Raw genomic sequence first — 24,147 nt, forward strand, 5'->3', positions numbered from 1 at the left:
TTTGTTTTTTGCATCCACAGATTCCAGATATCTCGGCCGAATATTGTCCGATCCAAATACACCATACATCAATTGAAAGCTTAAATATTCAGCTTTCAGATGATGTATAAATCTCAATTTCGAAAAATGTACACTTAAGACTGGTTTTGTGGTCCACAGTCACATTTTTGACCAACTGGGTAACTGATACTAAACTAATCCATATTCATATTTTTCATTATGGCACCATCTAGTGGTAAGAATAATGTGATCATATAGGCCTACAAATAAAATGCTGGAATAAAGCTCTTTTTCAGCTTGTCATTATACTCTCGAGTATATCACATTGTAGCTCTCTTGTCATTTATGACTTGGTTTTGGAAAAACCTGATTAATTAATTTAATCTTTTTTTTTTTTTAAGTGACAGTCTGATTTATGTAAGTTACTACATGGCGCATGTCTATTGTTATTGTTATTATTCAATATACTGTAAAACATTACAGACATTTTAGTTGTGGCAAATGTTTACGTGATACGTTTACGTTTATGCTGAAAATGTTCTTCCAGTGCACTCAATCCCACATCTGACTTGTCCTAACTGATTACTAAAATAATCAAATTACAACATCAGTCTAAAGTACAAATGTTCACTAACTTATGCAACCTTAAGGTTTCAAAGCATTTTGACAGCGTTTTAAATTCGAAGCTAAGTTGTGGAATAATCACAGGAGTAATCTGTGTACCTGAAAAATAACGACGATGGCGGCGTTACAAATGCTACTTCTGCTCTGTGCTGGGAGTTCACTTGCAGAAGATTTCTTTTCACCAAATGTGAACATTATTGCTGAGCTCGAGAAACTGAAAACCATGGATGAAACGATAAAAATATTAGAAGAAACACTGTCCAAAGTATTGAGTGAGAATGAAGGTAAGGTGAAAGGCGAACAGTAGTTTCATCTTTTTATAACACGTCATTATGAAAAAAAAACTTTCAAGACATTATATCTTACATATTTTTAATTTATTTAGTTTGCTACCCATTTAACTTTTATTCTTATTACATTTTTTTCACTTTTCTATTATAAAATAAAGGAGATAACTGTACCCATGAAGCTGTTTTGACTTTTACATTTGTTCATTTTTCATGATGAAAAAAAAATTATTAGTAACATGATCATATTAATGTATATTCCGAACAGCTTTGAAAACCACAGTCCATGATTTACAAAATAAGCTTGAGTCTTTCCAAAAAGAGAATGAAGGCAAGTAAAAGGCATACTTTGTTCCCATATACTTATTTCATTTTATTATACATTTCATACCAGTCTGTTCACTTATTCACAGTCAAAAAGGTCGCCTTTTCTGTTGGACTTCTGGAATCTGGAACAGGACACACTGGGCCAACTAACTCTCAAAAAACTCTGGTCTACAAAAAAGTCTTTAGCAATATTGGCGGTGCTTATGACTCAAATACTGGTAAGTTCATATCAAATATCATGGCAAATGCAGAATCCTGTTCACATATGATTATATCTGTGACTACTTCATATATGTGGATTGCAGGTATTTTCACAGCACCAATCAAAGGAGCCTATTACTTAAGATTTTATGGTCATTGTCATGGTGGAACAACAGTGGCAGTCAGTCTCGTAAAGAACGGTGCAACCCAGTGCTCTCTGCATGCTTGGAAGCCTGCCTCCAATGGAAATGCCAGCAATGGTGTGGTTCTCACACTGGAGATTGGGGATCAAATTTCTACACGTCTTTGGGCAAACACCTGGGTTTATGATGACCCAGCAAGTTACACCAGTTTTGGTGGTTTTCTGATTTTCCCCTTGTGAATGTTTGAATCTTGTACCTCATATCCAGTGCAGGATGCAATGTGAAACAATTATTGTAATGGAACCTAATTGTTCCTGTATAAGTAAACCGCATTCTAGTAAAGAAGAGGCATAAATATGAGGAGATCATTGCTTTTTAGTTAGCCTCCAAAAAAAAAAAAAAAAAACCTAGAAGAATAAAAGGTGTTAAATGCTTTTTGGTATTTAGGTTTTGAGAGTAGCACTTTCCATATTTCTAATCTATCAATTGCTGAACATTTAAATAAATAAAAGCAAATATGTCAATATTAATGCTTCACTTTTTTTTTTCCTTTCCCATGTGGTCAGACACCAGCAAAGAAGCATTCATAGTAAACTGAAAATCAAACATTTAAAAACTCAGTGTGCAGTAAAACTATACTTCACGTCAAATTCATGTTATTATTGGTGATATGAATGAAAAAAATTAAAAAGCAAATATATATATAAATAAATAAATCACCTAGATTGTCAAGCCTGCATGAGTGCTATGTTCAAAAACTGAAAAAACAAAACAAATTTAATTAATATTTTATTGACATTTTCATGTAGAATTATTCTGAGACAGGGTAATATAAAAAAGACAGGTAAATACAAACATAGATTGTGTTCTGGAAGCTTCTCAGCTCTCTGTAATAGAGGAGCCACTCAAGTTTCCCCCTTTTAAAAGAAATTTTATCCTTGTTCACAGAAAAGAAAAATCTAATAAAACACAGGACAAACAGATCAGGCAAGTTTCACTCTGAGAATACATAACGGACATTCTGCTAGAGAAAAATAAAAACCTCTCAGGTTCAAGTCAGAATGACACAAATTAACTGGAGAATGTAATGGTTTGTTGTTTGAAACCAGATGTTTGTCTTCATCAAGGTTGAGGGACTCTTCAAAAGCCTGAAAAGATGTCACGCTAACATTAAAAATAAACTGACATCAGTGAAACTGATGTAACTGTAGTGTCCGTTATTATAAGAGTGCAGGCATCTACATCGAAACAGACAAATCTTTCAAAGACTGGCTTCAACCTTTCAAAAGAACTGAAAGGGCTGAATTTTGAATGTGTGTCTTGTACCCGCGGGGTTTAAAACAAGCTAGGAGTCGTCACCATTAATGCTGTCACCATCATCTTCCCCTTCTTCATGCTCCCCCTCTTCCTCCTCTCCTCTTCTTCTTCATTCTCTCCTCCCTGGCTTTTAACCTGAGAAAGACAAAAAGCTTGTTAGTGTATCTGTGCAGTCTCCAGTACCAATTACAACACAACCTCTATTTTACACATGGATTTTATTTTATTAGTTTTTTTTTTTTTTTTACACATGGATTTTATTTTATTTGTTTTTTTACACATACCTCTTCCTCCTCTTCCAACAGATCTCTCTCCTCCTCAGAATCATTTATCTCTTGCTCTTCCCTCTCTCGGTCTTTCTTGCTGGAATGCTGAAGGGAGGAAGCCTCACCCACTTCTGCCTTCACACTTTTCCCCTCTGAGGGAAAACACACGCATAAACAATAAATAAAACAATTAGTAATCACAATCACATGTCGATTAATTATCTTATGAAAATACGCCCAAAAGATTATTTGAAGCTATTTTTTATTTTAAAATGACTAAGTATTAAGTAGACATTACAAATGGTAGCTTTAGAAAGAAATATTTTATTTGATTCAACATAAAATGTATTACGTTTAGGCTACAACGGCCTAACATAAACTATGGAACATAAAAGAAGACACTATAGAAAACATCTGGGATTTTTTTGTTCAGAAAATGTGAGTCATTGGTCATCAAAACAGATTGGTTACCACCAGAATTCAAAACACCTTACGAGTCATTCATTCATTCAAACTGCCGATTCATTCAGGAATTCAGTAAATGGCTCACTTTATGAATGTGCTTTGAATCATTGGTTCACCTGATTTGTTCAAAACACGGATTCATTCAGAAACACTGCTGTGCAGGGCTTGAAAACGAAAAGAAGATTAAAACGGTTCACTCCGAGCAGAATAGATATTTTAACGTTTCTGTTCCTACGTTCCTCCGGTTCGGGTGGAAAAAATACCGGTTTATAATGTTATTTTTTAAAAACAATATTTTGTGTCTACAATTTGCCTAATAATAATGTAACGCGCATTGTTTCTATATGCAGGCTTTACAGTTCTTACCGTGCGCTAGCTCGTTGGCGTTGTTGGAAGGAGGACACCGACAGGGAACTCGGCAGATCATAACACTTGATTTATTAAACATGAAGAGGTGAACATTAGGAATTAGCCACATCTGATTACACAGTGTGCGTCCTCTCTCTCTCTCTCTCTCTCTCTCTCTACCTCTCATAACTGTGCGAAGACTATTCTCTCCCGCGATTCTAATCGCGTGTCTCTGTTCTCGCGATATTACCTTTATATCTTATTTAAAGTTATAGAACATTAATGTTAACCTTAAATTTCACTCCCTACAATAATAGTCATGTAATAATAATAATAAAGTACAGCGTTTTATTTACTCAAAAAGAAAAAATTGAGATCTAACGTTAGTCAATAACCCGCTGTGGTTAGTCATCTTTTCTAGATTTTGGCCAAATGTAGGCTACTAAAAAAAAAAAAAACATCTATCAACACTTTAAAGACATCAAAGTTTAAGATATTAAAAAATATTTGCTGCATTGTAAAAAAAAAAAAAAAAAAAGGATGAAAGATTGCGGCATTGCATTTTATTAGCCCTATTACTTTAAGAAATAATGAAGGCTAAAATGCCTATAGTAGAGTCCTGCACGGGTTGGGTACCCGCGGGTTCGACTTAAAGCACAACCTCAGACGGTGGTATGATTCGCTCTTTTGTTGTTCTGTTTTCTTTCAGGATTAAAAATACAACAAATGAAAGCGTTTATCTGTATTTCCGACTGATGAGAACTATGCATATACATTCATAAATCAGTCAATTTTGTATTTTATTATGAGATATTTTATTCTAATGTGATCATGTGACTCAAGCACTGATGGACCAAAGAGCACGTATTTCGACATTTGCAGTCAAAACGTGAAATATAAATTCTCAGAAAATGCATTTAATACCAATATATTGAAACGTCTGTTTATATACTACATTAATAAAGGAGCCCAGACATTGGAAAAATATCAGTCCACATGCGTTTTATATTTAATATGAGGGAAATAGACATGCATGCATGCGTGACACAAAAAATCTTTAACTTTTAGGTAGCTAAATATTTTTTAGGGTCATTACATTGTCTGCTATATATTTGCTTCTTATTTATTAAATACGGGCAATTGATTGATAAAACATTGATCAAAATTAAGATAAAATTTATAAAAAAACGAATATCTTTCAAAAAGAGTTTCCCATAAAACAAAACTTAATGAAATCATGTTTTACCAAAAACAGCGCCGTTGCTAGGAAGGGCGCCAGCACATCGCGAGTGGATGATAGCCCTGAAGACGCCTAGCAATGATATACCTTTAGTGGTAGTATACCTTTAGTTAAGTTATACCTTACGAGTCTTCGTATCGCGTTAAGAGAAATGTTATCGGGAAACGCAGCCCAGGTATGTTGGGTTTCATGCGTAACGGAGATTCCAAAGCGCTCTTCTTTGGTCAGAACCATAGATAGCAATTGCGGATAGGTCTGTCCTATGCACCGAAATTTTTAACAATGCAACAAAATATTTAAAGAGCATCAAGCTATTAAAATCTATATTATGTTTGCGCACAGATACTATAACAGTAGGCTATATTGGTCAATATTTTTATTAGGTTAAGCAGTGATTGGATAATCTTTTTTTTTTTAACGTTTTTAATTTAAGGCCCACCCAAAACTGGAATCCTGGCGCCGTGCCTGGGCCACACTGAGCTGTGCGTAATGCCCACAGACGTGAAGTGAATCAGACAGATGCTGTCCTGTACTGTCTGAAATTGCTAACTCTGTGGCGAAGCATGTGAAAAACAGATTTAACTAATCATAAAGTCAATCAGGATGCATAACACAGCCTACTATAGGCCTACACCCAAAATTGTCTGATGTAGGCTAGACGAAATTGCGTTACTCAGTTTTGTGGTAACGCTAGCCATGTTCTTTATGTACCGACAGCTTCGGCTGAGGTTGCCCTTGTGTTAATGCCAAAGGCCGTGTAATAACTTCTGTATGAGCTGGCAATAAAATTTGAAAAAAGTGTGTCTAATGTGATTGGCTTAACTGATTTGATTTCGGGTGCGGGTCGGGTGTCGGTTCTATTTTAAGCGGGTCGGGTGCGGATTTTAATTAGTGCTGCTGTCGGAAAACGGGTCGGATGCGGTTTTAAGCACTGCGGGTACGGATTTACAAAATCGGACCCGTGCAGCTCTCTGGCCTGTAGTCTAAAGCAAAATGTTTACAAACATTATAAAAACAGCTAATTGTTTCTCTCGAAAACAAAACCAGTTTAGGCTATAAAAACGTCAATCCAAAAACAAATTAATTTAAGCTGCCGCTGATGCCTGCATCTCTCATCCGGCACGAATCCAAATGTTTCCATGTTCCCGACGTATCTGGATGCTAAAATATTATTTATTATATAGTGTTTGTACTTTTATCTACATAAAACATCATCCTTCAAATCGGCTTTATCAGCACATTGAGGCGCGGTCACTCTGAAAGCAAAATGTTGTACAACGGAGCAGTCTAACTTTTTATTTGTTTCTTTAACTCAATTTTATTTTGTTAATCTACAGGCTTTAATAAAGCAAAATGTTGTGTCACCGCGATGGTCATACCAAGCTGATTAATCTGTCAATATGATTTAAGTGAAATATATTTAGTGTAAATTCCTATATTCCTTTTTATGTAAGCCTATATGGGTTCGTTTTTCAGTTTTTTCCATTCACAGAAGTGCTGTGAATAATGTTATTAACCGGTTAATGGCCATTTCAAATTTTCGATTCTGTTCGGAACTATACAATTTGATTTCGTTTCCGGTTCGGTTCCTGTCAAAATTTTGTTCATTTCCGGTTTTCGTTTTCGTTCCTTGAACCAGTTCAGAGCCCTGCTGCTGTGTTGCTCACAGAAACACAACAGTTCTGCTGTGGCTTTATAGCTAATATTTTTTTGGCAAAACTGAGCAAAAACAGACAATATTGTGTTTAAAATGTGACAATATTAACTTTTTATTTACTGAACTCTAGTGAAAATCACATTTGGGATAAATGTCGCTTGTTATGAGCATTTTTGCCCAAATATCTTGAAATATAGGGCATAACTGTATTGATGGAGCTGTTACCCTACCCAGTCCCTTTCTATAGTCTGATCATATTGGTCAACAGTAAACTGTATGAAATGTAAGATGATGTACAGGCCTGTGGCTGGGGCCAGGGCATTAACGGTGTAAAAATACTGTTGTTGTTTTTTTAAACTTATTACGTTAACATGTTAAACTTTATAATATTTTCTGGAATACTGATTGTCTGGGCCCATTTTGAGATTGTCAGGTGACCCTTCTTTGGGGTCTTTGGGGGAAATCATGAAGAATGTTACCAGATTTCTTGTTGTGATCTTTCTCCATCCTGTCCATACTCTCCAGAAGATAGTCAACCTTGTGCTTGATTTGAGCAAGCTCTCTCTTAATAGTTTGAAGGTCATCGGCTTTCACTGAAAAACAACAACAACAACTGAATGCATGTACAAACTGACAAGCCAACAAAGGCCAAAAATGTAAAATGACAAAGGAATGCTAATAATGACAATGCAAACAAAATAAACTTAATGTTTATTTTTAATGCATTTGTCAGTGACAAATTAACATGAACCCCTACAGTGAGTGAGCATAAGAATAATAATAAAAAAAAAGAGGCACTGACAGGTTCGAGAAGACATCCGTTGGCTGCTCTTGGATGAATTGGAAAAGCTGGACTTGGCGCGGCGGCTGGTTCCCCCACTCACACTGACCCGCGGACGCTTGGAAGGGATCACAGCCCGTGAGAGAGGAGGTGGTGGTGGTGGAGCGGGCACACGGGAAGGGTATGAATACATTCTGCACAACACAAGCAGATTGAAGAGTGAGCACACATTTATAAATCCACACAGGTGCAGTGTTTGTGCAGATCTTACCTGTCATAGTAATCTCTCTGGAAATCATAATCAACCTCAAAGGAAGAACTACTGCTAGAAAAATTTAAGAAAATTATTAGAGATTTTGGCAACAAAACAATGGCTAATTTAAATAAAACAATAAAAAGGGTGAAAACCCATAAGGAGAAACTTTTCCTTACCTGTACATATCTCCGGCCGATCGCTTCGTTGTATTTGACCTGTGAGGTTTGGGCTCTCCTGCCAAATTTATATCTGATGGAAAGAATGTGATTGCTCAGTTAAAAGGGAAAATATAAGATAGCCTAAGATTCTTTTGAATGTCCTCACCAAGCACTTGTCCAACAAACATCCGACCGTCCTCTCCTGCTACAGCCGCTCGTGCATTCCTCTCGTTGGCGTACTGGACAAAGGCGTAGCCCTTGTGCACAGAGCAGCCAACAATCTTGCCGTATTTGCTAAAAATTGCTTCAACATCTGCCTTGGTAACCAGCATAGTGTTCAAGTTCCCGATGAAGACTCTTGAATTCAGGGACCGTGGGTCATTCTTATTTGTGACATTACCGGGCATCAGCTGACTAGTGCTGGAATAAGAAGGAAGAAACATTAGTATATTTCCAAAGGGAAAGCAATACCATTCCTTAATCATCTGTATTCAGAAATCACACACAATATTTGACATGGAAAGAAAGCATTGATGACTGTGACTCACTCCATGGTGTCGGTGGAGGGCAGTTGTATGTTTGTCTATGTGAGCAGACCAAAGTGTAGATTGTTCTCAGCCAAAACGACAATACCAGCACTCGTGGTAAAGTGCAGATGTGCCAATTGACTAAAAACTGAGATTACAAAAACACACAATATTAAAAGTGGACATGGTTAGTTTGGTTTTAATCAATGCACTTCTGTTTTCAAATAGATGTGCACCAACGACACTGGATGCTACAAACTCTGCTGGAAATATGAAGCTGATTTCCATTCGTAGGATACAGTACATTCTATCAATGGATATCTAAGGCAGAATTTAAAATTATATACAATTTTAAATCTCCGATATCTTGAAGTGAAATGCTTACAAAAGCCCAAAACATATAATTAAAGACTATTATTAGTATACCGAGTGATCTTGTACGGTGTGTTAATAAAAAAAAGTAAAGTAATTGAAAAATGTAAGATGTAAACAACTAATTCATGGAAAACATTTGGCTTTATTGTTCAAAAAACTGATACAACACACTCCAGCTATGATACAATTACGGTAACTAACTTTGACCTAAAATAAATCCCAGCGGGACCAGAGAGCCGCTGTACTGTTCGGGTTTCTGGTCGCGATATCACAAGGAATAATACAAAAGAATGTAGTTGTTCGTATTTAACCCGCAACAACGTGGTTTGGTTTATTTTCATAGAAATCACTGAATCGCTGTAATCACTCTGGACTCAACAAAAAATAAATACACGTGCAGAGGATCCGTGAAATGTGAAAATCCTCGTAGCAGACAAAGAGGACAGACCGCACTGCACAGAGCGCTGCTCGGCCTAGACACTCAGAGGGCGGCGGTATAACGGATCCTTCCGTAAATGCACGGGGGGAAAAACAATGGTCATTGCTGAAAAAAAATAGTAATACAAAAACTACTCACCGATTATTTCAAAAAAAGCGTTATTTGGGGAGCATCAATATTCCTACACTGACTGCGAATTGGTACAAGTAGTCAATCTGCGACGACATAAAAGCTGGCCACAGCCACACATTTTTTCAAGTTAAAAGTCATCAGTTTATTTTTGTAATAAGCCCATCTCGGGCAAACAAATAAGCCCATCTCGGGCAAACCACGTAACGTTGACATATCTTGTGCTCTTGAAAAAAAAAGATTATATTAAGTTTGCTATATTAATGTTTTAGCGAGTGATTTTAAGCCGCCGTTGTGCCAACTGGTATGTGAGTAAAGGCTTGTATTTTGAAAGAATCATGACCTTTCGTGTCACACATACAGGCATACTCAATTACAGTGGATCAATTACATTCAAATTTGTGATCATTCAATTTTTTTATTTTATATTTTTGGGTATTTAGCCTACTATGACTGTCAAAGGTATTATAACGATATATATTTCTATCATATGGACAATAATTTGTTGCCAGGGGAGGATGGGCTTAATGGGCTCCCCAGTTGTCTCGTTTTTCTAAACATTCTTCTATCTAATACCCGAATATCCTGGCTTTTATATAGGTTTTGGCTTGGTCACTGAAATTACTTAATTGATTTTGAAGTCTCTTAAAGTATTTCTTGTAAAGCTGAATGATTATATCACTGGGACGTTCATTACTACGGTGCCTGTGAGAGGACCATAAGACTAGGCTTGTTTGAGATGAGCAAAATCTGCGCAGAACCGATCACCGGTGATCAGCGCGAGATGCATGCCGGTTAGAAATGTGTCCGAGTGACGTCCGCCTTGCTCTGATGTCATGCTGACGTACTTCTTCTTCTTCTTTTAGAGTTTAACTGGCGGTTGGCAGACCAACTTAAGGTGCATTTACCGCCACCTACCGGATATGAGTGTGGTCGTCGAGAATAGTCAGAGGGAATTATTCACCTATGCGCATTCCTATGATATAAATATTTACATATTAAATTCGGTAGAACAACCCCGTATTTTTGAGAAACCTCATAACTTGATTTTTAACACTTTTAGAAACATCTCCTAATAGATTAACTAAAGTAAGCGCTTTCCCTTCTTTATATAGGACTGATGTTAAACAACTACGCTCTTCCATGTAATTATTACACTCTATTAGGACATGTTCAGCTGTTTCTGGCTGTCCGCAATAATCACAAACTCCTGTCTGATGTTTCCCTATACGGAACAAAGATCTATTGAGACCTGAATGGCCAATCCTTAAACGTGTCAACACTGCCTCTTCTCTCCGACTTCCATCCCTAGATCTACCCCCTCCCACATTTCTTTGCACACAGTAAAGATGTCTGCCAGTGTCATTACTATCCCACTGCTCTTGCCACATCCCAATCACTTTTTCCTGAATAATAGATTTTCCTTCAGCTTTGCACATAGGGACATTGATGTTAACCACATCCAATTTCAAGGCCTGTTTAGCTAGAATATCCACCTCTTCATTTCCATCAACACCTACATGGGCAGGGACCCAAACAAACTGAACACAAACATTCTCACTATGCAGCTGAAACAACATATGGTATATTTTGTATAATAGATCTAGTCTGCATGACTTTCCAGTTTTTATGCTCAATAATGCAGCTTGACTGTCCGAGGCAACTACTGCTCTGTTTATGCCCCCAATACAACTCATAAGCAACCAATTAAGAGCTAAAACAATGGCAGTGAGTTCCACAGTATACACTGAAAGATAGTCAGATGTTCTTCTTTTAATTTTGATGTTATACTGTGGAATACTCACTGCCGCTCCTGTTCTGCCATTGTTGGGATCTTTAGACCCATCAGTATACAGTACAAGGTGTTCTTTAAACTGCTCAAAATAATTTTGAACAACAAGCCATTCTGGGGTACCGCTACTTTCCTTTTTCAATGCCAGTTGTAGCTGCAAGTCCACTACTGGCATAACAAACATCCATGGAGGTATAGATGAACATGGTACAGTCGAACTGAACTTAAATTGCATCAGGCCTACATTCTGGGCTTTAATATCTCCAATCCACCCAAAGCTATAGTAGTTAGACTTCTGATGTTCCCAACAATCCTGCAACACAGCTTTTGCTGGGTGAACACAGCTATGACCCTGGAGATTGACCCAGTACGCATACATTAGCTTAACTCTCCTTAACCGCATCGGAAGTTCTCCAGACTCAACCTGCAAAGCAGCAACAGGAGACGTTCTAAAAGCTCCACAGCAAATACGCAACCCTTGTGATTGTTCTCTGTCCAACCTAATTAAGTGACTTTCAGCTGCTCCCATATATGATAAACAGCCATAATCAAGTGAAGACCTCATGAGAGACTGATAAATCCTCAACAATGCTCCTCTTGCAGCTCCCCAGTTCTGACCAGACAAACACCTCAACAAATTATTAACTTTTTTACACTTACTTTGAACATACTCTATATGCTGCTTCCAGGTAAGTTTCTCGTCAAATATAACTCCCAAAAACCTCACAACACTCACCTGTTCCAACTTTTGTTCATAAAGTTTTAATGTAATGTCTTTATGTCGTCTTGAAAAACAAATAACTTGAGTTTTAGTAACAGACATTCTGAAGCCCCACTTATTAGCCCATTCCTCCACCACCACAATTGCATCCTGCATCTTCTTTCCCAGGTACTTTAGATTACGTCCCCGCACCCAAAGGGCTCCATCATCTGCATATAAAGACTTGCCTATACTTCCGTCAATTCTATCAAAAATGTCATTTATCATTATGTTAAAAAGTACTGGACTGCAGACGCTCCCTTGCGGTGTACCGTTCTCTACAGCATATGTACTAGAATATGCCGTGCCAACTCTAACCTCAATTTCTCTTCCAAATAAAAAATCCAGTACCCAATTATAAAGCTTACCTCCAATACCAAGTTTCTCAAACTTCATCAACAATCCCTCCTTCCACAACATATCGTAAGCTTTCTCTATATCAAAGAGGACAGCAACCACTATTTCTTTGTTTGTCTGGGCTTTTCTCACTTCTGACTCCAAACATAAAATTGCATCCATCGTATTTCTTCCCTTACGAAAACCACTTTGAAAAGGACAGAACAAGTTTTTACTTTCCATATAATATGTCAGCCTATCTGTTACTATTCTCTCCATCGTTTTCCCTAACTGTGAGGTAAGCGCAATGGGCCTGTAATTAGAAGGGTCAGTTGCACTCTTACCAGGCTTCAGCACTGGCACTATAACTGCCTGTTTCCACCCACCAGGAATCCTTCCTGTTTCCCAAACCAGATTGAAAAGCTTCAGGACAACATTAAGAGATCTGTCAGTTAAATGTCCAAGCATAGAGTAGCAAATACCATCCTTGCCAGGTGTAGATTGTTTCACATTATAGACAGCCTTCTTCAATTCAAAAATTGAAAAAGGCATATCAAGATCCCGACTTGTGATTCTTTTCCGAACAATAACTCCTGGATTTTCAGCTAAAGCCTCCTCTCTACAGCACTTTACAGTATCTGACAATTTCTCAGAACTGTGTACTTTAACTAAAGTCTCCACCAACAACTCTGCTTTTTCTTTATTACTAACAGCAGTCTGCCCATTACAAAGCAAAACAGGCATAGAATGATTCCTTTTTACACCATTCATTTTCCTAACAACTCCCCATACATCTGACAACTTAGTTTCTCTCCCAATAGTATTACAATATTCCCTCCAGAAAGCCTTTTTTGCAGCTCTAACAGTCCTTCTAACAACAGCCTGTGCTCTCTTATACTGGACTAAAGCCTTAAGTGTATGATTCTTCCTTACCTGCTTAAATGCCTTACTTCTCTGTTTAATTGCAGCACTACACTGCTCATTCCACCATGGTACAGACTTTTTAACTCCTCTTCCACCAGTCTTTGGGATTGAAACCTCAGCCACCTGAAGAATATTAGACACAAATTCAGAGTTAAATACTTCCACATCCTTCAAACACCTTTCATCTAATTCACCACACTTCCTCTCAGCTAAAACTTGAAATAATTCCCAGTTGGCTTTATCTAACCTCCATCTCGGTACCCGCACTTCGTCTTCTTTAATTACATCAATTCCAACTGTTACAATTATAGGGAAGTGATCACTACCCATAGGTAATTCACTTAACACTCATGCTGACGTAGGTCAGAAGCAACAGGGGGCAAACGGACACCATCACAAGAGGTTATGTTAGAGACACAAATTTACAAGACATTAAAGATTTAAAAAAAAATCAGGGAAGAAAAAATCATTTAAAGATAGTTTACAATAGACTCAATAATGTTACAAGTTTTTTGAAGCCTTTGAGTTCAACGGATATGACATATTCTTAAAGGAAGTAAAAAGGGACTTGATATCAGATGAAAACATTCTAAAGTTAGGTTTCCAATGGATGGCTCTGGCTTTATGTATGTAAATTTACCCAGAAGACAAAGCAATAAAACAATATGCTCCAGATTAATGTCCTTGGAATGAAAATCTGACACAAAAATAATAGATTCTGTTAATTCTATCATTTTGTTACAGCAAGAAAAAATTAACATGGTAACTTCAGACCAAAAGGATTTGGAGAATGGGCAATGATAAAACAGATGTAAAATAGATTCTTCATCAGAATTACAAAATGAACACATTGAAGATATATTCTCAGAAAATCTGCTCAAAAATAAATTACAAGGGTAATGAACAATTTTGAAGTGGAGTTCTTTAATAGAGTTCGGATAACAGATCCTCCATTTAGATTGTGCTTTAGATGGGCATCCTGGAGTTGAAGAAAGAGCATTTCTAATAAAAAAGTTATTGCATTTTTTATCAAATAAATAAACACCATTAACCGCAAGTGTAGGAAAATTGTTGTTTACATAGCCATAACATAAATGCGCTTTAAACAAAGTTTTTAAACTGACAGGAATACTTTTAGTCACCTTATTAAAATCTCTTAGTGAGATTGTTGCACCTTTCAAAGACACAAAGTCAGGAAAGGAAAGAAGGTCCCCATCAGCATTAAACAAATCAGAAACAAAAAAGATATTTTGATTCACCCATTCAATGAAAAAAAGTGATTTGTTACCAGACAAAATATTTTCATTGTTCCAAAGAATACACGTGTGTGGGGAGAAATTATGCTTAAAAGCAATCTTCCAGGATTCTAGGGCTTGTTTATGAAAATTTGACAGTTTAATAGGTAATTTACTACAATTAAAGTTACAGGTCAATAAAAATTTAAGGCCACCACAACGTTTGAAGACTAGATTAGGGATCCAAAACCAGGGTAACTCGTTATTAGATAAACAATTCTTGATCCAATTAATTTTGAAAGTCTGGTTAATGATATTAAAATCTAAAGCATTAAGACCACCCTCCTTATAGTTTCTTATTATAGATTTCCTTTGAACATATTCTGTCTTATTTTTCCAAATAAAGCGGAATAGCAGAGAGTTAATCATTTTAATCGTTTTTTGATCAACATAAAGGGAAAAAGCAGGATAAACTAGGCGTGAAATGCCCTCAGCCTTAGTCAGAAGGACTCTCCCATAAATTGTCAAGTCTCTCTGCAGCCAGCAATATAAAATCTTTTTAATGTTATCTAACCTTGGCTGAAAATTGTGATGGAGACGGTCTGCATCAGATTTGCAGATATCAACCCCTAGATATTTTACATGACACTTTACAAGAATACCATCAACAGAATTTTTGTTGGAATCATGTATATATAAAATTTCACTTTTACTACTAATCCTGAAGCTTTGGAGAAAAGAAAGCTTGTAGTTGGGAAAAGCACGATGGGAAACGACTTGCTGACGACACAGCTTAATGCTCATTGGTTTAAACAACTGTGATGTAATGTTCTCTTTTAAAATGTTTAATTTTAAAACTCTAATATCATGTTTTGTGTGTTTATGTTATGTGTGAATATTCCCAAACTATCTGACAGTGCGATCTCTTTGGGTTATGTAATTTAATTTTTATTAAAAAAAAAAATCGAATAAATAAAAACACATATGTCTGTAATAAAGAAAAAATATATTGATAAACACGTCTTTGGTATGTTATTAAATGGGTGTGTTGTTCATTTTATTTATTTTCATTTAAAAGCAACAGAACTTGAATTACATCCAGTTTATTAGCAACACTGTGCACAAGCGTGAATCCCACGATAGCCATCTTTGATCTCACAGGTGTCAGATCCACTACGAGAAGAGAGATCTGTCCGGCCTTCCATAGGAGAGGACATGGTCGGTTCACTTAGTTTTGTCGTGGCCACGAGATCATTTTGACAAGGTAACAACATTCTTATGTAGTGGCCTCGAGATGTTATGTTGAGGGAACACATTCATTTCTTGTGGCCACGACTTCTTATGTTGAGGGAACGACATGTTTTTCTCTTGGCCACGAGTTTAATGCGTCATAACAAACCTCCGTGACCATAGCAACCCGGGAATATGAGAGATGTGTTCATTCATATTTTAGTTTGAATTCCGAAATTATTATATTATAGAAACTATTTCATTATTAAATAATAATATTAACCATATTCTTTGGCTACCGGACTTTATTACATGCGATAGTCAGCATTCAAATGAAGTTTATCATGAATAAATGTTACATAAAGAGCATAATATAAAATAGGCCTACAAGAAAACATTTTTAACCATCCTACAGTCTTGTAAGTCCATTAACTAATTGTCTTTTCCCCATAATATTTGTATATTATTAGACTATTATTATTGGTTATATTTTATATTAGTTTATATTAATTTTTTTTGTAAATGAAAACACAACACGCTCATTTATCTGACAATTAACGTTATGCCAATAAGGTTTTGACTTCATGATTGTATTTATGCCCATGTGTGATGATAAATGAGCTGCTGTGTTTTCATTCACAAATGAATCTATTTATTCATTCATTATTATAACAATTATTCAATCAAATTATTATTTTATTTGAATGCTGACTATCACACGAAATAAAGTCCCGTAGCCAAGGCATATGGTTATTATAATTAAATATTTTCTATAATAAGTAATATAACAATTTCCTAATTCAAAATAAAACATGAATAAAAACATCTCAGATAACCCCGGGTTGCTATGGTCATGCAGGTTTGTCTACACCAGGGATCAGCAACCTTTTCGGCATGACGTGCCATTTCTTATTTTTATGGTTAACCACTGTGCCAAGTGTGCACAGCCCCCCCCCCCCCCCCACCCCGATATAATTCTGTATTTAAACGGTACATACACAATTTTTTATTATACGATAAAAAAGTTTAACGTTTAATCAACGTTAATGCACTGCTTTAATTGATGAACGTGCACACACAGACACACACCACTCGCACACAGAGATCTGAGATCGTGCTGTGCAAAAAGTAGCATTCAGAAGCTCATAAACCTATGAGTGTTGTCACGCTACTTTTATTAATCGATACTGAATCGCTACATTATATTTCTCAACAACAAAGGGGCAAAATCGCTTCATTGTCTGCAGAGAGAGACAATTTACCCCCCCCCCCACACACTTTCTTTCTCTCAAAATGGCCATATTTCAGAAAATTGTTCATCACTGGATATAGCTTTAGGTCATTTAACATTTCTATGGTAAAACGTATTATTAAAAGTTGACTAATGTTAATTGATTTGCAGCTTCATCTTACCTGAATCTTACCTGTTTTGCCTCTTTCCAAAAAAAGAGGCAAAACAGGAAGACGAATATGTGACTATCAGCAGTGTAAATGAACTGCTGCAGCAACAAAAGGCAATGTATACCGCATTACTGGAACAACAACACGACAATTTCAAAGGCTTTGTTAAGCTAATAATGGATTCCACGAACTCTAGATTAGAGTCAATAACCAGGGAACTACAAGAAATAAAAACCAGCCTGCAATATACACAAAAAGAAGTGGATGATATTAAAACTGAGACAACAGATCTGAAGGAACGCAGTACCTCGATGCAAAATGATATTTTTAAAGTCTGTGACAGCTTGCTGGCGGTCTCGGACAAAATGGAGTATCTGGAGAGCCAAACCAGGCGAAATAACCTGGTATTTGACGGGATACAGGAGTCACAAGGAGAGACCTGGTCAGAGACGGAGGAGAAGATAAAAAAAGTTGTGAAGGAAAAATTACAGCTGCAACGCGAGGTGGAGGTAGAGAGGGCTCACCGTACAGGGAAACCCGGAGGAGAACGACCAAGGCCAATTGTGGTAAAACTTCTAAGGCACAAGGGCAGAACGGAAATACTACAAAGAACCAAAAATCTAAAAGGTTCCAGAATATACATCAACGAAGATTTCACAGAGGCAGTAAGAAGGAAAAGAAAAGAACTCATGCCGGATTTAAAAGCGGCGAGAGAAAAGGGGGACATTGCCTATTTACTGCAGGATAAACTGATTATTCATCCCCGGTCCAGTACACCAAAACAACCAAGACCAGCTAATATCAACACATAAACAGGTAGGCCTATGATATGTTGAAATTTTAAAGCCCACTATGTCACAAAATAAAATTCACACACATAACGGAGATAGTCACTTAATACAAAGATTGGTTGAATATGAGCACCTGGAACTGAACACCTTAGAGTACACGGAACACCATGAACAGGACATGGAAAATGACATTGATCCGGTGAACAATTTTTTTGCTAGCATCAACAATAACTGTCACTATTACACTGATGAACAATTTAATAGTTCAATCAAGACCGAGCAGCAGTTATCTATTATCCACTTTAATAGTAGAAGTCTGTATGCCAACTTTCACAGTATCAAATACTATCTAAAACAATTGAAACAGCACTTTAACATAATTGCAATAACTGAAACGTGGATAAACAGTGAAAAAGGATCAGATTTTGAAATTGAAGGATATGAAATGTCTTCTATTAACAGAGTAAATAAGAGTGGGGGTGGTGTGATACTGTATGTGGACAAGGATTTAAATTATAAGGTGGTGGAAAAAATGTCAATGGTGGTGGATAATTTGCTGGAATGTGTCACAATAGAAATATGTATGGAAAAAAAGAAAAATATTAGTGTAAGTTGTATATATAGGTCACCAGGTTCGAATATTGATACATTTAAGGAGTGGATGGAGGAAACATTTATAAAAACTAGGCAAAAAGTCATGTTCATCTGTGGGGACTTCAATATTGATTTGTTAAACCCAAATAATCATAAAATGACAGAAGATTTTATTAACACCGTGTTTAGTTTAGGCCTGTATCCCCAAATTACCAGACCCAGCCGAATTACTTCTCATTCCGCAACACTAATAGACAATATATTTACAAATATCATACAAAATAATACAGTGAGTGGATTACTGATTAATGATATCAGTGACCACTTACCAATTTTTACAGTGTATGACAATAATTATAGTTTAAATAGACAGGATAAAAAAACATTTTCCAAAAGGGTCAGAACAGAAGAAACAATGGAGGCATTAAAAGTTGATCTGCTAGCACAAGATTGGGAGTTTATGGATAATGAAAAAGATGTAGATAATGCATATGAAGAATTTCTAAGAATATTTAAATTATTATATGATAAAAATTGCCCGATTAAAATATTTAGTAAGAAACAAAAACATAATGATAAACCATGGATTTCCAAGGGATTACAAAATGCCTGTAAAAAGAAAAATACACTTTATAGAGAATTTATAAAACATAGAACTATAGAGATTGAACATAGATATAAGAAATATAAGAATAAGTTAACCAGTATTATGAGAACTTGTAAGAAAGAATACTACGCAAAACTAATAGATAATAATAAAAATAATATTAAGGGTATGTGGAACATCTTAAATAATATTATTAAAAATAATACTAGACAGGCTACTTATCCACATTACTTTATTGATAATGATAAAAATATCAATAATATGGAGGAGGTGGTGAATGAGTTCAATACATTTTTTGTAAATGTGGGACCTAACTTAGCAAAATTAGAGCAAATTCCAATTCCACAAATATTAGAAAGGAATTATAATAATTTAGTAGAAAGAAATCCCAGTTCAATATTTTTGACAGCAGTTGATGAAAAAGAAATAAAAGATATTGTTAAAGGATGCAAAAACAAACCATCCACTGATCATGATGGAATGGACATAAAAATTATACAAAAAGTAATAGAGGGGATTGCCAAACCACTAAAGAACATCTGTAATTTATCATTTTTAACCAGCAAATTTCCAACAAAAATGAAAATAGCAAAAGTCACCCCTCTATACAAAACTGGAAATATACACCATTTCACAAATTACAGGCCTGTCTCTCTATTATCACAATTTTCAAAAATTTTAGAAAAACTATTTAACAACAGATTAGAAAAATTCATAGATAAAAATAACCTACTCTCTGACAGTCAATATGGATTTAGAAAAAAAAACTCAACATCATTAGCACTAACAGAACTCATTGAAGAAATCACAAATGCCACAGACAAAAATAACTATGCAGTTGGAGTATTCATTGATCTAAAAAAAGCATTTGATACAATAAATCATGAAATATTAATCAGTAAATTGGAACGAATTGGGATTAGGGGGGTAGTTTTAAACTGGGTAAGTAGTTATCTGAGAGACAGACAGCAATTTGTGAAGATAGGAGAGTATTCATCTGAATGTTTGAGCATGGTTTGTGGTGTTCCACAGGGGTCAGTGTTGGGACCAAAGTTATTTTTATTATACATTAATGATATTTGTAAAGTATCTGAAGTATTGAATTCTGTATTATTTGCAGATGATACAAACACTGTTGTCAGTGAAGGGAGTTAACTTTTACGGTCCCTGTAGTGAGTTTGTTGTCAGTGGCAGTGACTGTGGACACATCTACCTGTGGGATAAGAACTCTGCTCGTGTGGTTCAGTTCATGGAGGGAGACCGGGGAGGAGTGGTAAGACACTATCACATCACTAAATTTTATCATTAAACTTCCAGTTTAAAAAAATCTTATGTAAATAATACTCCCTTTCTTTGTTAAGGTGAACTGTCTGGAGCCACATCCTCATCTTCCAGGTTTAGCAACCAGTGGATTGGACCATGATGTGAAGTTATGGGCGCCCACTGCTGAGAATCCCACAACACTAAAGGGACTTAAAGAGGTATACTTTATACATATAGTACATATTGTGCCTATTATCTATTAAAATATATATATATTCTTTTGATTCAGTAAGGATTCATTAGATTTATTGAAAGTAGCAATAAATACTTGTACGTTTACAAAATATTTCAAATAAATGCTGTTCTTTTGACCTTTTATTTAAAGAATCCCTGAAAAAGTATCACTGTTTCCTCAAAAATATTGATAATAAAAAGGTATCCGAGTATCATATCTCCATATTAGATTTCTGACAGATCATGTGACACAGAAAATTCAGCTTTGCCATCACATATAAATAAATTATAGTGTATAGTATTTTTACTGCATTTTTGGTTAATTAAAGTAGACTTTGTTAGAAGAAATATTTCAAAAACCCCAAAAATTGTATCCGAACTTTGAGTGCAAACTTAAACAGATGAATAAATATTTTTGGTAAAGGCAATAAAACAAATGTTTTATATTTTATCATGGCTATTCAGGTCATGAAGAAGAACAAGCGAGAAAGGGATGAAGACAGCGTTCGTCATGGAGACCAGTATGATACACAGCTCCTCTGGTTCCTAATGAGACACATGAGAAACCGAAGACCTCAGCGGGTGAGAACTTGCATTCCAGGATAATTCATTATTAATTTCATTACCAATATATAGTCCAGTTCATTTCTATGTATTGAAGATGCATTACTTTCTACTTTGTGCAAAGCAACATGCTGCTATCTAAAACTGAAATCACTCAAATGGTAGCGTTTTTGTTCCCTCCTACACTTAACCTACTATTGATGCATTTTCAAACTAAAAATAGAATATCCTCGCAATGCTTCTTCAAACTATTGGTTTAACTGAGAAATAAGAACATAACCTCATCCTACATGAGCTGATCTCTCCATAGCCATTTAAAAATATATATATATACACTGATAGCTTCTCAATGTTTTGCCCCTTGTAGGCCCGGCGAGGGGAGGGAGGAGAGGGCGACACAGATGAATCCTGGAGCTCGCCAGATTCCTCTGATGAAGAAGAAGGAGGGCCAGACCATGTGCAGTGCATGTCCTCCTGAGCCACACACACACACACACAACATATATTAAAGCACATACATACTAGTAACCCACTGGTACACAAATAGACACTGAAAGGCCAGCAACAAACACACACACAGCTTTAAATATATACATACACAGTGTGAGGGAGAGGGAAACGACAGAAATCTGGCTTTATGCTCCACACACACACACACAAATGACATCACTAGTGGAAGAACTGATAATGAGATTCATATTTTTGATAAATTTGCAACCACACATGCAGTTAACCACTCCGATTTTACAAGAACATGGACACAGGCGCATTTCATTCCCAGTTTTACAGCATATCAAAAGGAAGAATACAGCTGGTGATTGAGATATATCACGTCTACTGTTTTGCTGCCTTAGTTTATCAACAACCACAAATTTTCGAAGCAGCGTTTTGCTGCAGTAATCATGAGGCGCAGAAGAGGAATTTTTTCATCTGTGCTGTAGTATCCAGTCCCATTTGAAGCTTTTCTTTCACAGCGATGTGTTTGCAGCATGACAGGACAGTACGGACACTCAAAGCCGGTCCTTATGCTCATTACTGAGAGGATGAGTGGTACTAGTTCTAAAAACCAGCACCATCATTTACTGGCCGCATCAGTTTTCTCCAGTGATCTGAACTGCATATGTCTCCATGTAAGACTGAGCTGACGTTTGTTATTTTTGTACTACAATCTTTGTTCTTCACAGTGATAGACTGTCATGGGCCGTCTGGCCGTCCGATCCTGTCTTGTGTTTGATCTCTACTTTTATGTGTGTGTGTGTGTGTGTGTTTGCTGAAGCCAGTCACAGCAAATTTTCTTGAGGTCAATCATGCCCTCTTAGATCTGACTGAAGACACAGAAGATGAACCAGAGCTGCTTAATCTGGTTCCAGAGCTGGCTGTTTTGCTCCATTCTCTCCCTCCAATGCTACTGATTGCACTTTAATCGGGGATCTGCTTTGAGTTTTGAATCTCTAAGACGAGTGTGTGTGCTTAGGGGGCATGCAATACTTGGATTAAATGTGTTAATTTTGATAATTTAGTAATTATTTTTTTTTGCCCTGCAATTCCCCAAACTTACTGTGGACTTTTAAATTTAATACAGATTTGACACCAGCTCTTTTGTTTTTGTATTTGCACTTGGGTGGAGAATTTCCTAATTGTTAAAAATGTAACTCTCTACGGTCTGCCGTCGTCTTTTCCTCCCTGTCCCGTAAAAATTGAGAGCAAAGATGATGATGGTGCTCAGAGCCAGTGATTTGTTGAATACTTATTTCTTCCAGTGTCTTTTGCTTAAATACTCATCCTCGAGATCTTTGCCTAATTATATGGCGAGGATCAAATGTAGCAGGATGTCCCGTGTTTGCCAGAGAAAGGCTAAGCCCTCACAATCCATTTTTCATAAAAATGGTATCTGTTCTTTGGCAGTATTTGGATTTAGCTGGTTAAGAGCAAACATGGATGGACTGTGACCTGTTGAGACATGCATATGGAAAGGAATTAATCATTTCAGAAGGATGGGTCAATGGCAGGGGAGGGGATCGCACTTGTGGGGTACATTGGGTGGGGTAAGGAGCTTGAATAACTTTGCCCCTTTTTTCCTTCTTTTGTGAGGGGGATAAAGTATAAACTTTTCTCTTTTTGTATGAGAAGAATAACTTATGACTATATGTATATAAAAATATATAAAGATATATATATATAACCTGTAAAAATCATCTTCAACCCTTACTCTTTCAAAGGGTGTCTAAATTGAATTGGTATTTGATGCAGAGGTTTATATTGTATAAGACAAAATACTTTTAAATGAATGGAAACATTGGATATATTTTTTCTTTCTTTTTGGATTACAACCCTAGTTATCACTGAAATTAAAAGCATTCGTCTCTGTTGATGTTCATTTTCTCTTTCTAACTTGTCTGCTCAAAATGTCCTAACACTGGCATGTATTTTTTCCCCTTTTTTGTTTATCGGAGTTATCCCACGCTGCCTAGTATTGTGTTCTTTCAGTTCAGTTCAGACAGCATGTACGAATTGTGCAGTAAAAAAAAGAGAAAAATCTGGTCCTTTGTATCTGATCACGTGCCTTATTGTTTCAAGTGCCTTTATTTACTGTAAATACTGGAAGAATTTATTTTCAATGTAACCAACTTAAGGCCATCATGCATTATGTAATCAGTTTATGTATTAATTAGTGCTATTTAATTAGTTATACTTGTATTCTCTTTCACTATTTGTGCATCCTGTGGTTAGGCAGAAAATAAATGGCACATCATTTATTTTTATGTATTTAATTTCCACAAACAATCCAAAATTGCATGTCATGTAAATGAAATTGAATTACTTCGCAACCATGAACCCTTCAAAATAATCGAAATTAAAAAAACAAGAATTTATAA

At 36.1% G+C, this 24,147-nt stretch overlaps 2 protein-coding genes and 1 pseudogene across 3 annotated transcripts; 2 read left to right on the plus strand and 1 right to left on the minus strand.

The window, feature by feature from the left end:
• The first annotated feature begins 672 nt into the window (after window positions 1–672).
• LOC132096264 (complement C1q-like protein 4) lies at window positions 673–1,942 on the plus strand. 2 transcript variants are annotated; one of them, XM_059501522.1, is made up of 4 exons: window positions 734–908; window positions 1,180–1,242; window positions 1,325–1,456; window positions 1,544–1,942. In XM_059501522.1, the coding sequence occupies exons 1-4, from the start codon at window positions 740–742 to the stop codon at window positions 1,819–1,821; spliced, it is 642 nt and encodes a 213-aa protein (XP_059357505.1). In that variant the 5' UTR covers window positions 734–739; the 3' UTR covers window positions 1,822–1,942. The 2 variants fall into 2 exon arrangements, with proteins under 2 accessions (XP_059357504.1, XP_059357505.1); XM_059501521.1 differs by lacking the exon at window positions 1,180–1,242 and having other exon boundaries at window positions 673–908.
• A 416-nt stretch (window positions 1,943–2,358) lies between these two features.
• LOC132096266 (heterogeneous nuclear ribonucleoprotein C-like) lies at window positions 2,359–8,528 on the minus strand (annotated as a pseudogene).
• A 9,001-nt stretch (window positions 8,529–17,529) lies between these two features.
• LOC132096986 (DDB1- and CUL4-associated factor 8-like) lies at window positions 17,530–23,642 on the plus strand. The gene is made up of 5 exons (XM_059502663.1): window positions 17,530–17,727; window positions 20,331–20,483; window positions 20,572–20,691; window positions 21,173–21,289; window positions 21,639–23,642. Exons 1-5 carry the CDS (start codon window positions 17,530–17,532, stop codon window positions 21,747–21,749), a joined length of 699 nt encoding a protein of 232 aa, XP_059358646.1. The 3' UTR covers window positions 21,750–23,642.
• The last annotated feature ends 505 nt before the right edge of the window (window positions 23,643–24,147 follow it).

The sequence above is a fragment of the Carassius carassius genome, chromosome 20, assembly GCF_963082965.1.
Source record: "Carassius carassius chromosome 20, fCarCar2.1, whole genome shotgun sequence".
NCBI classification, from domain to species: Eukaryota; Metazoa; Chordata; class Actinopteri; order Cypriniformes; family Cyprinidae; genus Carassius; species Carassius carassius.